Source organism: Oryzias latipes, chromosome 9, assembly GCF_053564925.1.
Source record: "Oryzias latipes strain Hd-rR chromosome 9, Olatipes_Hd-rR_3.1".
Classification (NCBI taxonomy): Eukaryota; Metazoa; Chordata; class Actinopteri; order Beloniformes; family Adrianichthyidae; genus Oryzias; species Oryzias latipes.
The window spans coordinates 28,914,150-28,931,415 of record NC_136245.1 but is presented as its reverse complement, the minus strand read 5'-3'; the positions used below and the strand labels follow the sequence as shown (position 1 = coordinate 28,931,415).

Here is a 17,266-nt window from a genome sequence, read left to right as displayed (position 1 = left end):
TGCTGTTGTATTCTTAATAGAAATAGATTCCTTCAGTTTAGAAAGCCACACAAGGGTCAGATGCAAGAGATTGTGGTGAGAAGTTCAAGATACTGACCTGCTCAGGTGAAAGGGAAGATAATGAAGTGCAAATCTGTAACACTGTAACGACTTTGCACATGCAAATAAGGCGCACATAATAACGATCGTGCAGTCCTGATTCGTGACTTATTTTAATTTTTGTCAACGTTAAAAAGAACTTTGCCATTATTGCAAATATTTTTAGAGGTATCTATTATTGTTAACATCTCAAGATGTTGGTTCTGTGTGGATCCGTATCAGGCAAGATTATGTTTAAGGGTCAGAGAGATGCTCCTTGATCAACAATACAAAATAAAAAGGATAAGTAAGGACATGCCTATAGAATCTTGGGTTTGCTCTAAAAGGCTCACAATCTTGATAAACCAAAAAAAGAACAGTCCTGTTAGACAGGTGAGGATGGATCATTGAAATAGAGAACAGTTGAACACAAAAACGAAGGAATTGAACCATAGTTGCGCCCTGTTTTCCTGCAGTGTGGGGAACAGTAAAGCAAATACTCATTTTCGGTTTCAAAATAAAAAACTGTACTTTAAAAGAGGCATTAATGGACGTTTGAAGACCACCAATTTTGAAGCCCACTTCACTGAAAATTGGGTTTTTAACATATTGAAGTGAGTTTTCTGATGATGGAGGACATATTTAAAAAAGAGAATGAAGCTTAAAACTGCATTACCGTTGGAAAAATCTTGTAGCTACCGCGGCTTCCCACTGCTCATTTTGATGCGTCTACTTATAAACAACAAGATCCATGTACGTCTTTGTTTTCCTCATTTAAGCTGGCATCTGCCTCAAAACTGTATGACCGGATAACTCAGATATGCTCGCCATTTTTGTTGCACCAGTAAAAGCTAGCAGGAGAGACCATAAACGGATGGATGATGGGAAGTGGGAGCAGGCTTACTCCATGCCAATAGTCCCGCCCACAGCTCAGAGGCAAATTTCTAATGGACCTACTGCTGCTCTGCAGCAACTATATATCCTAGAAAACGACAAAGGTTTTATGATTTGGGGTAAAAATTGTATATTCATAATTAAAAAGGATCACTGGGAACGTTTTGAAAATAGATCAAAGGTTGATCGGAGTGGGTCTTGAAGTAAAAACCTCAACTTATTTCATCAAACTACCTGTTCATCGAATGCATGGGAATTGCTTTATACCCAGGAAACAACTGAAGCCTTTTCTATCCAAACTGATGCTAATCCAGTCTGAATTGATCAGAAGTTATGTAATCTTGCCAACCTTCAAGATTATTTTTCCTTTTCGGGATCAATCTCGGGTCTCCAGGACACCAGCATTAGTGTGACGCAATAAATCTTAATGGGTGAGTGAGCCTGAGTGTCCTCACTGATGTTGCCTGGAAGCAATGGTTCCTTAGCAGCTCTACCTGTTCACGTGTCTTTCAGCAACGTGCCTTAATTCATCGCACGGGCGCCTTTTTCTTTTTCTTTTCTTTTATTTTATTATTTTTTTCCTGAAGTGTGACGTTATCTGGAAACCTTCAGGCATCAGGCCTCCAAAACATACACGCAGTTCCGAGCTAAAAGCGCACTAATTGGTAGAGTATTTTGTGTTAAAGGGTAAAAAGATAAGGGCGAAGGCCGTTCTGGGCATGACAGGTTGACTGACTGGACCTTGATTCCCCCCCCCCTAGTAACACCGCAGCATCAGTGGGCATGTGGTCGCGCCGGCTGACGGGGTCTCTTTGATCCGGAGGAGGAACTCTCACATCCCGCCGCCTGTGTCAGCCTCAACACCGGCTGTGGGGAAGCTTTGACGGCCTCCAGAACACACGTTTCTACGCGCTCAGCGAGGTCAAACCAGCACGTGCGTCCAGCATGTCTATATAACTGTTACGAAATGCGACTCACCTGCCTGACTGAAAGACAAGACGAAGCCCACTTCCCCCCACAGCCACTAGCGCGGCTCGGTCCCCTGGTTGGTGGTGGTGGAGCGGTGCTAACAGTCTCCTCGAGGAGGATGGTAGGGTAACCCTCAGAGCGGACAGAGTGGAGGAGAGGGCCACGGTCGATGGCTCGGTTCTTCAGAGACCGGCGCGCGCTCTCTGCCTATATAACCTCAGAAAACCGTTGTGAAACAGCTGCCAAGAGCGCCTCCCGTGTGCGGACATCGGCTTTCATAAAGCCACGGCAGTTGGAGATCGTCATCAGCACGCATGTCCGCATGTGTCGTCACGAGACCACACCTTCCGCCCCGCCTTTCGGGCGACACAATCGGAAACCGCTGCTTGGTGACACAGCACCTCCTCCGCGTGCAGCGGGAGGACGGTGTATTTTTTATATATGTATTCTAAATAACCTTTCTTGCATACGATTTATAAATATATTTTTTTATCTTTGTGGGTTTTTTTCCCAACAACAGCACCACCTGCATCCTATAAACTAAAAGAGCCCCATCAAAGCTTTAAGCCTTTTGGCCTCGTTATTTTGATTTACTGCCATCTACAGGTTTCTTTTATGCACATTTCTCTTTTTAGGCGCACTTTTTCATGCTTTAAACAGTGTTGTAACAAGACGTTTGGATAACAAGACTGAGCCTGCACCCAACAGCATGTTACATGTGGAAAGTGTAAAAACAAGCTTATTCAAGAATGTTGTTGCATAAATAATATTTCTTTTTTCTGTTTCAATCTAAACCACAGAACCCTTACAGGTCCTTTTCTGAGTCACACTTTTGTTTCTTGAATTTTTTTTTATCATTAAGTTGGTTGTAAACTTGTAAACACGAACCTGTAGATAATCAAAAGAAGGCACTGTTAAGTGCACTCTGATGTCTGCTTGTTTAAATTTTTCATTTTAGATGTGATAGTAAAAACTTGCATGTTAAAACAGTCTGTAGGCCTACTGGATTCTGCAGGTTGTGTAATTTTATTGAACCTTTTAGAAAAATTACTATTGAGATCTACTATCGGTACAAAAGTTTTGATCAACTCAATTTAAAGTTTGTGTTGAAAAAAATTGATTTCATGTATGTTTTGTCTTAAAATATTTCAGAAATGAGAAAACTGGGACATTAAAGTATCATGGAAACATTTAGTATTGACAGTTGTTGTTGAAGATTCATAAAAACTGAATAGGTCCTATATAGATTGTTTGTTGAATAGAAAAACCACTTGTGAAATACAGCCATAAAACCTGACATAAATAATAAGTGTTAATGAAGATTTGACATTTTCAGTCAAAAAGTGGTTCTCCTTTGATTTTGTTTTCACACACCGCCAGTGCAGGTTAGTGCATGCTGTCAGAAAAATGTCAAAATCAGACAGAAGCACTCCAGACTGGTTGCACTTTTTTTTATTGAACTGAGATCACAAAGGTCCAACTGTCGTCCACTGTTGCGGTATTCATAGAAAGCATGCTGTCATTCACTGAACCATCATGTTAAAGCTGAAATTCAGCATGAAGACACACTTGCAGCAGTCATGTCATTCCCCCGTTGTACTGCACAGTTTATGATGACCAGTTAACACAACCCCCCCCCCCCCCCCCAAAAAAAAAAAAAACGTGGAAGAAAATCTTGACTACTCCATTTAACGTATTAGATATTAACTCATTTAATTTAATTAAAAATAATTAAAACAATTGTTTTATTACACGGTGCAGCAAAGTTAAGTCCAACACAATTTACTGTAGAACTATTACCTATACATATATACATACGCCTGCTTAAATACATAACCAATAATGTTCATCCTTAACCAAGTGCTGATATCATAAAACTGTGAAGCAAGTTGATTCCTCATCACACATTTTACAGGTAAGCATGCTGTCATTCTCTTTTTTTTATTCATTTATAATATCTAATATAAAAAAATAAACAGCCAGTTTAAAGGTGTAATTATTTTATCAGAGTCTGTATCCATGTGAACTTAGTGCTCTGTTTTCCCTTCCTCTAATGATAATGGTGAACGTCTCAGCCCGTTTATTTATTCATTTTTCTCACCAGGAATGTGCCTGTGCTTCCGTAACAGTCTTTCTTAAGTCCAGACACATTTACAGGACACAGCAGAAGAAGTTTAGGTGGAAGTATAAAAACACATCTACAGCTATTTCCGTATTTGTACAGTACCTACACTTCTGTGGGAATTTCGAGGACAGACAAGCTGGACTTGATGTTCGTTTGCAAACTGAGCTGATAAAGGAAATTCATCCAAATCCTCTATATTACATTTTCAAACAGCTGCATGGAGTTCATGATGTTTTCATCCTGAGAAAAAAGCAAAAAAGTAAATGAATTAAACAAATGAGGGCAACCACTGAAGTTTTTGACTGATAAATAATAGTTAGGTTTTGTTTTAGCATTGCACATTGAGATATAAGAAGCACAACAATGACTCCTTTTTCTAAACTCTGCTTTAATTTACTCACTTGAAGCCTGTTATTAAGGTCTAAATCTACGCTTATGTCAAATACGAGGCATTCCGTCATCCTGATTTAACCCTAACCATACCTGGTGTTGTGCTTCACTACTGCAATTCTTGTAATTTTCTTTTCCTAAAATCAACATAAAGGTATAACATGATAAGCATGACTTTAAAATAGACATTGCAACTAAAGTAATCACAGATATGAAGGTTAGTTTGAACTATGGAACACAAGTAACCAATTTTTGTTAATGCAAAATTCAAAAGCTTGTTATTGTATATTTACAATGATTTGATTTCTTTTAAAACCTGAAATACTATTCTAAGGTTCTGACACTTTACCACTGCTGTCCATGCGTTAAGTTTTTCCCTCCAATAGCCCCACCCAAAACCTAATTTCTTGTAAAAAGAAATCCAAGTTAAAGAGATATTATTCCTGAATCCTTTCGGGTACATGCAGAAGTTTATTCACCATGTAATATATGTTTATATTTTTTCATTTTAACATCCTTTTTGTGACAGTAATTGGCTTGTTATAAAAAAATAAAAGACAGCAAAAGCACGATTGTCTCCTTTTCTACAGTTTTTGAAGCTGCTGCATGAATAGAGATGAAGGAAAGGAGAGAAAAGCGAATGAAGAGTCGAGTCTTCCCTGTTTCTACTTCAAATTTAATAGCGACAGCACACTGACAACCTTTCAGAGTCAATCGAGCTATTTTAGGTTAAGCTTTAAGGTTTTAGGCTTTCGAAAGGTTTAGCTGTGAAAGCTGACGTTTGAAAGGTGTGTTTTGTTCTGGACTCCGCAAAGCTATGATCTCAGTTCATGGTCAACTAATAACATGATGTTGTCACTGAGTCAGAAACCTTTGTGCTGTTTTTATATTGATGAGTAACTCTGAGGTACTTTTTGTTTTTGGAGCAATCATTTTGTAAGGGGTAGTGCATGATTCACCTTCTGGCAGGTCTCAATGAATTCTTCAATCGTCACCACGCCATCCCGGTTTCTGTCCATTTTCTTTTGAAAATAGAAAAAAAAATAGTTAGAAAGAGGGAAACATAAATCTGAGGCCCTTCAAAAAATATTTTAATCAACTTTCTGCATTGTGAACCTGAAAAAACTTGTCAACGTGCTCAGAGGGGGCTTCGTCCCGCACACAGGGGTAGGTGTACCTCCCCATCATGTCATAGATCGATTTCATGATGGCCAGCATCTCCTGTGGAGAAAAACATCAAATAGATCACATTTCAATCAAAACATCTCGGCTATATATTCAGAAACTTCTAACCTGCATGGAGCTTCTTTTGAAAAACTCAGCAGGGAGGATTCAAAACATTTTCTCTGCTCCATTTGACCTAAAATCCAACTGTTGGAAATTCCCCTTACGATTTTGAAAAGTTAAAATCTTTGTGAATTATCTGAGCGTAAAAATGAAATGAATAACAAAGAAGGGACAAACAGTTATGTCACTAATAACTCAAAAACAACAATCCTGTCAGTGTCTTTGGAGCCACCAGTCACCTAGTAACGGTTTCCAATTTTCCAGATTTTATGGTTCAAATCTTCCACTTCACATCATGCAGCATTTGCCTAGCTTGTCTTACACAAATTTGATTCACAGTTCTTGAAAACGTCTATCAAATACGTGAACACATAGAAAACCCTGTGTTTTTTGCTTGTCCTCCTCATGATCTCATTCCTTTAGTAAAATGATTAATCTAAACCGGGAAATTCTGCTCAGTAGAGGACTTTTTTAAAGGTTCACTGACCACTAAGTTCAGGGAGAATACAATTGGGAAGTCAAAGGAGGCAGGTGAAGAAGTGCCTGGTTTTAACGCTTAAAATATGTAATCAAATTTAATCAACATAACTTGCAATCATAATATTTATACTAATTATAAAATTTAAATTGGTTGAAATAAACCTTTCAAAAAATCAAGTGTTTACCATAACAGGGCCAATACCTACCAGCACTAACAAATTCCACCAGGTTTGGTAGTTTCTACCACTAGCCCTGCAACACTGGTAGCAGGTACAAGTGCCGCAAGAACTGGGGTGGACGCACATCATTTGTGTGTGTAAAGTGTGATGTGCCACTACATGTGGTGTGCTTCGAGAAATACCACATTAAGTGGAACATGAACGTATGAGGGATGTATGGAAAGCAACATGTGTTTCAGTGGTTCAGATAAAACTGTTTGTTAAAGTTTTAAGTATAAAAATGAGAATAACAGAGCCAGTTCAAATTATTTGGTGATGCTTCACCATTTTTTTAAATTGATTATAACTACATTGTTATTACATTATTAATAAATCTCTAATATTTGGTTAAAAGACAAGTGGTGTGCCGACTGGCCACAATACTAGCTAATCATAAAAATTATATTTCTTTTAAAACAAAGAACAAAATATAAAATATAAATAGATGACATGATTCAGGGGGACTCGGATGATAAAATGACATGCCTTACAACTCTGAGAAAATCTGGGCAGAAATGGGCTAAGTTTACTAGGCCAGTTAAATCCTAATTATAGACAAAAATACCGCAATACCAATGACAAATATGGACTAATCTTAAAAAAACATCATATCAAACTATACCATGTATATAAAATTTCCCACGTGTGGGATCAATAAAGTTATTCTGATTCTGATATAAACATCAAACTATATAGTGCAAAAACTTTTTTTTAACCAAATCAAATAATAAGGAAAAAAAGTAAGAAAACAAGTAAGCCGTTTTTTTTTTTAGAGCATCTCTTTTGCTCTGTGAGTAGGTGTTTGATGTTTGGCTATGAAAGAAACTCTGGCCTCTCCGGTTGGCTTGGATTGAGGGGACCAGACCATGCTGCTCTAGTCCCTGTCTGTCAATACAAGTAAAAGCTGATGAAGTCACTGGAGAGTTGTTTTGTAGAAGAAGGATGGATCTTTAGAAGAGATCAGTGTTTCAGATTGCAGCACTAACAATGTTTAAGGAAATTTTCATGTTTCTTAATGTACAAAGAGGGTTGTGCACCTCATGCAATTCTTCATCTATCCATCTTCAGAACCCGCTGAATCGCTTTGGGGTTGCTGGAGCCTATCCGAGGTGCTGTTGGGTTAAGGCAAGGTACACCCTGGACAAGTTGCCAGTTTGTCGCAGGGCCACACACTCACATTCACACCTAGGGGACACATTTTAATCATCAATCATCCAATGAAGTATATTTTTGGACTGTGAGAAGCAGCCAGAGTTCCTGGGGAAAACCCAGGCACACACAGGGAGGATATGCAAATTCCACACAGAAAGGTCCCACCCGGGATTTTAACACGGGGCTTCTCGCTGCCATCATGCAATATTCAACTTTAGAAACCTTTCTGCTTTGTGAAGAAACTAAAATTTACTAGAAATCCCAAAAGGTCAGGGATTAAAAAAATATGTTGTAACATTTTGACTGTGATGACTCTAGCTGTAAAGTCAGAGCTGCATGAGTGAAACATGTCTCCTTTATAATAAGAATCAAAAGAGTTCAAATGTCAAGATGATAAAGTTGTGAGTCACAACACTCACCTCTTTGGTGATGTAGCCGTCCTTGTTGATGTCGTAGAGGTTGAACGCCCAGTTGAGCTTCTCGGTGACAGATCCTCTCAGCAGCACTGAGAGGCCAATGACAAAGTCCTCAAAGCGGATGGAGCCGTTTCTGTCAAGGTCGAACGCATTGAACAGGAAGTGAGCGTAGGTGGAAGCATCTGTGGACAAAAGATTCTTTGATTCTTTTTTTGACAGTAACGTTGAGCGCTAAAACACACATCCTTCACAGAGGTAACAATGGGAATGCTGTCATGTTTATATTGGATCGAAACAGTGACGGCGGCTTACGCTGACGTTATAAAGCCGCTACATCGTTACATGAATACCACAGACCCTGTGGGTGTTGACTCAAGGTTTGATGTATAACAAATACCTAAAGTCAGCTGCCAACGTATAAAAAAAAGCATTAAAAACAAGTTAAAGTAAATTCAGAACATGCATCTTTTACTACAGAAGTCCTTTCTTTAAACACTTTGATCAATTTATTTTCCAAACTAGTCAATATCAATCTAAAGTGCAGGTTTTATGTTTAAAAAAGTAATCAGTTGAGTTTCTAGAGATTTAAGTTAATTTTTAACAAGTTAGACAAAATTCCTAGTACTAAAAAAAGCATCCTGGAGAGTCATTACGACATATTGGAAGAGGATGGTTCAGACTTTGAGCCCCATATTATGAAATATGTTTGGGTTACATTCCTAAATGTTCAAGATGAAAAAAATGGTTGTCATTATTCTTTGTGACACAAAATGTTATGGAAAAAAATGTGGATGTAAGCTTTGTAAAAGTTAACAAAGATTTGTTTGTTTTTTATTTTATTTAAATGTCTTTGACCTTATTTAAACAGACATGACTCAGAGTAGGAAATTACAGCATTTCAACAGGGTACACATGAAAACATCTGGATTTTTTGCTATCCAGTTGAACATTTATTGGCACGAAGTCTCAGCATGACCTCTTTTAAGATGACCCAATGAGCTGTAACCCAAAAAAGTAAAAGAAGAAAAAAGCCAAGCAAGATGCTTTAGATGTCATGACACACAGCAGATTAAGCTTATTTACATAAAAACTGATTTTTCAAGTCCAAGACTCATATCTAGTAAGCCTATTGGAGTTATGGTATTTAATTGGGTTCAAATGGTTTAAGAGGTGCCTGACTTAACTATTTTTATCAATTTTTGAGGAATTGTGGGATTTTAAAAAAAACTTTGTCAGTGTTTATTGGTCATAAATATCAAAGAAAAAAAAGAAGCTTCATAAGCTGGTGAATATGTGTTACTATTTAAGTTGTGAACATATGTGTGTAATATAGAGCTTATTAAATGTGTTTCCTGTTGTTTTAACCCCTGGATGCCTGAGTTCAATTCCAGCTATTAAAAAAAAAAAAAAAAATCACTTCTGTTTTTGCTTTTAGGTAATTTTTTAGCCGAAGTAGTTTAAAGCATATTTGCATCAAGGGTTGATGAAAAAACTAGAGAAGTTGGACTGCATGATGTAATACAGTCTTCTTTCTCTTTTGGCTTTTCCCATCAGCGAGTCATCCTTTTCCACCTCACTCTATCATGGACATCTTCTACCCTAACATTAGCCAACTTCATGTCCTCTGTTAAGACATCCATATATCTCCTCTTTGGCCGTCCTCTTGCCCTCCTGCCAGGCAGCTCCATCTCCAACGTCCTTCTACCAATAAATCCACTATCCCTCCTCTGAACATGTCCAAACCATCTCAGTCTGGCTTCTCTGACTTTGTCGCTAAACATGATGTAACACAGTATGTATTTGAAATGACTGGTAATAAATTAACAAAATATGTTCCTAAACATCATTTTTTTAAATAAAAAGATCATTTTTTTCAATAAAGAATAATTAGAATCTGAGCTAATATATGTGATATTAAAGTAAAGACTTTGTCTAACAAGAAAAAACAGGTACTGGAAATAAATAACAATATAGTTTGTTAAAGGCAGGAGAAAACACATAAAACACAAAAACATGACAGAAGTAAAACAAAAATATAATTCAACATTCTCATCCAAGTAAATTAGTATAAAGTTATATTGTTGCATTAAAAATCAAGAATTTTACTTAGGAGATTTAAAACATTTTATACAGTTTTAATAAAAAAAGTCTGTATTAAAACAAATTGCATTAAATTCCTGCTCATCTTAGATGATAAAAGTAGCGGAATTGTTAAAATCCTTCATGACACTTTTAAGAGAGTATGTGGAAGGAAAATGGAGGAGATAATGGACTAATTGTCTAACCTCCCTGGGGAAAGAACTGAGAATAGATGGACTTGAATGTCTCCTCATCAACCAGTCCACTGGGACACTCCTGCACAAGACAGAAAAAAAAAGAGAAATATAGTGAAACCTTTCACTTCATGTCTGGAAACATGCAGTGAGCACCTAAACGCACGTTCTTAAAGCCTCGATACAACGACTGCAGTTCCTTCCTGGTGAACTTGGTCTGAGCCTGCAGCTGGTCCAGCCCCTCCGGCTGGTGGCGCACCGTGGACAGCTCCAGGTCGCTGTCGCTGCTGTCTGTGGGAGCAAAACAGAGAGAAGGGGATGGATCCACAGACAGGAAGGGAGAAGAGAAAGAGGAGGACGAGGACAGGTGATGAGGGGAAAGAAAGAAGAATGGGACAGCAATTGGAGTGAGTGGAAATAGTCCAACAATTGAAGGGGAAGAAGGAGGGGAATGAGTTTATGCATTCAACAGGAAGGCAGGTGAGGAAAACATGCCAGTGAAAAGGAGGGAAGTGAAGAGTCACGAATAAAGGAGTAAAAAAAAAGAAGAATTGAACAGGAAGTACTTTCTGTAAAGTTACCAAAGCCTTAAATCCTAAAAAAAATTGAATCTTAAATAAAATTTTAATTTGAACACACAAGTTAATGTCTGCGTGCCACTGATCACCAGTTCACATATGCTACGAGGAAGCTCTGCACAACTGCTTTATTCTCTTCCAGGTTAAGCAGATTTTTAAGCTTTTTCATACTTACCATCTATTGAAAAAGAGAAAGAGAGGCGGGGAAGGTTAACACCAAGATGGAGTGAAAAAGAGTAAATGGAGAACAGTGGGGGAGCGACAGTAAGAGGAGGAAAAAACAACAAAAAAACAAGTTAAGAAAGGTTACACCACAGGAGCTGAACAGTCCAGAGGAAATAAATCCAGTTCAAACACTTGGCAGAAAATCAAAAACATGAACAGAAACCAAAAAGAAGAAAGCCAAAGGTGATCCAGTCATGTGTTACATCAGTCTGTTGCCTCAACCTCATAATGAAAATAGGCCTGAGTCACAAACCTCTGGAAGTTAGTAACATCACATGAACAAGTCAGGATCTTAAATTTGACCTTTTGGTAAAGTTTTCAACATCTTAAAATTTCAAAAGATTAAAACACATTTTCACAATTTAGTATTAATTATGCAGAATATTGTGCATGTTTTTGTTTGTGTATGTATGATTGGAAATGTGAAAGTATGCAAAAAACTTACAAACTCTATTTAATAAATACTGAAGATTGTGTAATCAGCACTTATTTTTATCACAAAATATTTTCTGATTATTTTAAAATCTTTTCCCTTTGCTTTGTTTTAATGATGTTGAGTGCATTTTTTTTAAATGTTGGTATTGATGTGAAACTCAAAGACTAAAGTCATTGTTGATTAATTATTGCTAAGATCCATCCATCCAGCTTCTGCAGATAAACCTGTCCTGTGCATCAGAGGAGCTTTAGCACAGAAACCAAAAGTAAAAATTGAATATCATTGATAGTCATTGAGGTCGCACATTTAGCATTTAAGGAAAAGAAACCACATGAAGTCTACAGCAAATGAAGTATTGGTTGAATTCAAATAAAAACAAATTAGGGCATTTTCTTCACCGCTTAGTGTTTTTGTTTGAGATTTTTAAATTGGTTGTAGGGGTGTAATGATTAATCAACTTAATCGATGAATCAATTTATATTCCTATAAATGTCAATCAGATTAATCTAAGGTAAGTTGTTATTCGAATCCAATCAACTACCATCAATTACCATTAAAAAATAATTTCAAAATGAAATAAATAAATTGGAAAATACCATTTGGAGTGAGATGTGGTATTTAGATTTTACAGTGACAGATTTTACAGGGACGACACACAAGTTTTGGCACCAAAAATGATCAATCAAATGTGTGGAAACACTTTGAATTTAGCAATACAGTGTGCTAGAATGTTCTAATATTTGGATAATTTTGATGTGGAAAAACAACAGTGAGCTGAACTTCAGGAAACTAAAATACTTGTTTGTACACATATTTAATTTGCACTTGCAAGACATAAAAGGAATCTGGAAAACATCTCCTGCACTGTTCAGTATTTATCCGAGTACCACTGGTTGAATTTTTGGCTAAAGACGTCCTGGATCCACTTTAGGTCAGTGAATCGGATAAAATCGGATTCACAGTTCAAAATGAACCAATATTGGCTATAAATCATATCAGTATCCTAAAATGATGATACAAATTGAATCGTTATAAAAATGAATTGTTACACCCCTACATGATTGTATCCAAAATTCTTTGGAATTTTTTCTTTTTTTGTGCCAATAAATTGCAAACAGAATGTCTCAGTCTGGTTGGAATTCACAGCTATCTTGAGGTGCATTGATCTGTCCAGCATCCTCCTGTCCTCCTCAAAGCCCCCGACCCGCGTTTCCTCACCGGTCTCAGTGATGTCGATCAGGCCGAGCAGGTGCATCAGCTTGAGGAACATGATCACCAGGCAGACGATGCCGACAGTCTGGAGTCCCTCCGTCTCCCATCTTACACTCATATTTCTTCTTTTATCCCTTTTATGGTCTTTTGGTTTATTTGTCCCACATAACTCAACTTTTTTTTAAATTAGTGTGTCTTCTCGTGTTCCTCCTTCATCCCCTCGTCTCTGAGTGAGTTTCACTCCTCAACGCTTATTTTTATCCTGATGGTTCTAATTTTCCTTGAAGCCCTCCCCTTCAGCCTTTTTTTTTAAAACTCATTCTCTTTGCTCTTTTATGCTCATAGCAGTCTGTTAAAGACTTCCACAATTAAAACTTTGCTCAAGTTATTTAGAGAATTTCCCCCAAAAAAAGACAAATACTCCTTTGAAAAATCTAGTTATTTACATTTTGCTTTTAATAGAAAAAAAAAACGTTTTTTTCTTTCATAAAATAGCGACAGCAGGGATAAAATATAGGACTAGAAACGTAGAATTTACCCAAGATTGTTTGAGGAGTAACATAAAAATTATTTTCATCAACTAAAAATTCACATCTTTTGGTATAATCACAAAAATGTCAGATAATTGTTTCTAAATGTTTAACTATTAGGAAAACAGTTTTCCACAAAGGTTCGTGTAAAACGTGGATGGACACCCCGAATCTCAATTTTCCACTCCAGCTTAGTGATCCACTTTCTCACTACGTCTCTCTGGTGTTGGAAGCACAGATTTAACAGCAGGTTAATTCAAAAGAGACGCTGAACGCTCCCTCAAGTCCTGTGACACTTGAGCAACACTCGCTTCACGCTCTGCCTCCATCTAGTGAAAAACCCTGAAACAACTGATGAAACACGACAGAACACAAAAGCTTTAGATGGTGAAATTACAAAAAGTGTAAAATCTGTTCATTTATACAAAATAAAACATTAAAAATTACATTAGAATTAAATTCTGTTTTATAGTCTTGAAAAGAAAAAAGTAATTTCAATGAAACCATTAAAATGGAGATACTCTAGCGTTTTTTCTTCTTCAAAGAAACGGTGCAGAATTTATGTATTTTTTAGTATTTTATCCGTTTTATGAAAAATAAAGTAGTTAACATTATGTTCAATACATCCTTGATAATTACCATTGTATCATAAAGATTTGTTACTGTGCTAAAAAAAAGCTAAAAATCCTTAAAAAGCTAAAAATACCTTGTTGAGTTAATATAAGAAAAACACACATTAGGTAAACCAGCATTATGAAACAATATTTCACATTTGCATCCATAAACTGACAACTTAATTTACACATATAGTTTTTTTGTATATGTTTTAATTATAGAACATTTGTTCTATATATATATTTTTTTTTTTGCTAAAAATGCTGTTTTCATTTTAAACTTTGAAATCGAAAACAAACATTTTGTAAAAAAAAATTTTTTAGATGTCATGCCAAGACTGTTGTGTATCAACAGAACAAAAGGGATGAATGTTAAACAACAAATATTCCAGATTATTATTAAATTCCTCTCTAATTTGGTAGGACTTTGGCTTTGACTATATAAAGTCCTTCAAGTGAAAGTAAAAATTGGTTCAGCTTAACTACTAAGAGGAAAAAACTATTTCAAAAAGTTATTATAATTGAATAAACCTTAAGTATCAGCCTCTGCTGAATTTAACAGATACAGGCTCTTATTTACTCTTCAGGAAATGACAAACAATCAGATTTTACTAAAACTAATAAACTGTAAAAATAAAAAGAATTTTACACAAAAACAAAAATATAACAGAGCAATAACACTGCAGTGTATTCAACAACAGACTGAGACTAGATCAATCAAAACTATACTTTTAGAAAAGTAAAAGATTCAATTTTCCAGAATCACTTCAAAATAAAAAATAAAAATCAATTGAAATACATATACGAGAATAAGTTTGCTTATTTAGTGATTTTACCATTTTCTCAACAAAATGCACACTTTTTTGTGTCACTTTTACATACATTTTCCACAGAATGCATCTATAGAAATACAGATTTATCCAAGAAAAACATTGTTGCCACAATAGCATGCATGTTACATGTTCAGTGACATTTGTTGAATAAAAATGTTAATTTTAGGTTGTTTTTTTTTTCAGAAGGACTTAATGTCCTGAGTAAAAAGACAAACTCGTAGAATGTATAAAATATTACGATAAATAAAAACAAATAGAACTATACTGAAAACTGACAATGAAAAAAGCATTATTATCTGACGCCCCAAATCAAGTCAATTAAAAACGCATTGAAGCAAAAGTTAAAGTAATATGAAGCACTTACAGTTACTTCTGGAGCACATTACTTCCAGAAAGGGAGGTGGTGCCAAAGAAAGAGTGTGGGTTTCAAACAGTCAGCAAACAATCTGATGAGATTAACTGGATTTACAGGATCAGCTGTTTTTAACTGTCTTTCCACTGGATCCTCCAGTTAATTACAGACAGTCATCCAGCAGGATAGACACCCTGCAGCAAATAAATGAACCCCAGAGGGAGCCTGTAGTGCTGCAGTGGCTGACAATGAAGAAAAAAAAAAGTGGGATGAGAATTTTGGAAAGCCGGTGTCCTTCACGGTCCACGATGATTCCACACTCCATATTTAGGTGGCCTCGGAGAGGGCCTGTTCAATAGCGCATGTATAATTAATGGGGCGTAATGCTAACCCTGGGTATTGGGCCTGCAATGGAGAAACAATGAGGGAGGAGGGAGCTACTGAAGATTGAGCAGATTGAAAGGATTGATAAATTATGAAAGGGTATTACTGGTGTTTTTGTTGAATTTATTACTTTGTGAATCGGGGCCAACTGGGACGCACTAATGCGCCGAGTGGAGCCTTCCTGCTTTAATTGCCTTGGCATCCTGACTGCAGGGCACTTTGACTCGCTGGCCGTCAGCCTGAAACCCGAATCAGAGGGAACCTTGCACAGAAATCAAAGGAACTGATTTCTCTGTCAATCTCTCCAATTCAACACCGGAGATCCAAGTCTTCATGATGTTGGTCAATAAAAAACAATAGCTCAGCCTTTTTCCAGTGCACTGACTGTACATGACACCTAGACTGAGTGACTCCTCCCCCTTGGCGTTCCACACGGGAAGCATCTGGTAGTCCCAAAAAGCTAAAATCTCATAGACCTCTAACAAGAAATAAACAGCTATTATTTAGTCATCATATTTGTCAGAATAACCATTCTTGCTCCGATACATCTTCTTACTAATCTTGAATAATTTTCCTGATGTTTTTTTACCTGCAGTGCAAGTTATTCAAATTATAAGGTGGCCAATCAGAGGCCACAATAAAAGTCTGTGGTCTCACGTCTCACGTTTGAAATGTTTGACAAAGCCCACTTTAGAAGTGGTACGGGTGTGGACTTTCCAACACGCTCACTTCTGATTGGCTAAAATGGTTGCCGTAGAGACATTGACTAGGACCAATCACTGCTTACTCATGATTTCTAGTTCCAACATGGCGGCGTCTGCATTGTGTAAAAATGGCGACTGAATTGACTTTGTTTTGTTAGAGCTGGAAGTACCGGTAAGCCCTTTTCAATGAGTGGCGTCACAGTGTCTCAGTCCAGTTTTTAGATACAGTCAATGTCTTGTAAATGTCAAAATGATTTAAAACTACTCCAAAACTCCAGTTTCAGCTTAGCTTAAATGTATAGCAAAAGCAATTACATTTATTGAAAAGAAAATGAGTTTCTCTAAATTTGACAATCTCTTCATGTAATCAATTACCCCCATAGCAAAGCAAAACTGAAGATGAGATCTCGTTTCTGTCACATTTACGTCTCCTAGACATAAATGAGAACTGTTTGAGACTAAACTGCTTTTCTCATTCTTCTCAAACATTTCTCCTGAGAAATAAGTCTCACAGTGAGCACTGTTTGAGATCTCAAAATTCTCTCACAACTGTCTCTTCTCCAGATCTCAATTGAGAGAAAAATGAGCCATATTATGTTGCGCTCAAGTTTGTCTCAATTTGATATCCTTACTTCAAATCCCTATCTCAGTTACGTCTCAGTGAAAGACATAAATGGTTCTGTCTCTCGTTGCTCAATAACTTAGATCTTGTTTTAGCCTATTTTTTTATTGTCTCAGCAAAAAGAAAAATGAGAGTAGTACAAGCCCTAAAATGAGTCTCATGATGACACCATTACAGTTCATCTCGAGAAAATATTTTTTATTTTATTTATGTTCAACTTAAAAAAGTTGTTTATTGCTTACATATTTATATAACTTAATTACAATTTCAAGAAAAAAAAGTTAAATCATTAAGACGGTCATGTCCTCAAAAGACATATTTTTGAAACTTTTTAAAAAACATGAAATTTCAAGACAACGTTGCAGTGTCGATTTAATAAACTTTTTTTTGACTGCTTAGATAAACATAAATGAACAAGAATGTATGTTGGGTTAATGGTGCTAGGTTTAGTTAAACACAAACACACGCATGCACTGGCACACATGCATACACTC

General features: G+C 36.6%; 2 protein-coding genes across 16 annotated transcripts in view; both read right to left on the bottom strand.

Moving 5' to 3' along the window:
• slc23a2 (solute carrier family 23 member 2) overlaps positions 1–2,273 on the bottom strand; it is a 31,802-nt gene extending 29,529 nt beyond the window's left edge. The window contains exon 1 of one of the 7 annotated variants that reach the window (XM_004072276.5): positions 1,951–2,273. The gene's annotated coding sequence lies outside the window, so the exon portion shown is untranslated. The remainder of the gene's footprint in view (positions 1–1,950) is intronic. The other 6 variants (XM_011478906.4, XM_011478908.4, XM_011478912.4 and 3 more) reach the window with 6 other exon arrangements.
• Positions 2,274–3,377: 1,104 nt separating this feature from the next.
• The window catches only part of kcnip3b (Kv channel interacting protein 3b, calsenilin), a 63,284-nt gene continuing 49,395 nt past the window's right edge, over positions 3,378–17,266 (bottom strand). For 8 of the 9 annotated variants that reach the window (XM_078953209.1, XM_078953211.1, XM_011478914.4 and 5 more), the window contains 6 exons: positions 10,449–10,573; positions 10,295–10,364; positions 8,013–8,191; positions 5,573–5,677; positions 5,416–5,478; positions 3,378–4,306 (listed from right to left, as the gene is read on the bottom strand). In XM_078953209.1, coding sequence (XP_078809335.1) covers positions 4,259–4,306; positions 5,416–5,478; positions 5,573–5,677; positions 8,013–8,191; positions 10,295–10,364; positions 10,449–10,573 — 590 coding nt within the window. In that variant the 3' untranslated portion in view covers positions 3,378–4,258. Of the gene's footprint in view, positions 4,307–5,415; positions 5,479–5,572; positions 5,678–8,012; positions 8,192–10,294; positions 10,365–10,448; positions 10,574–12,739; positions 13,034–17,266 lie in introns of those variants that run through there. The other variant, XM_078953212.1, reaches the window with a different exon arrangement.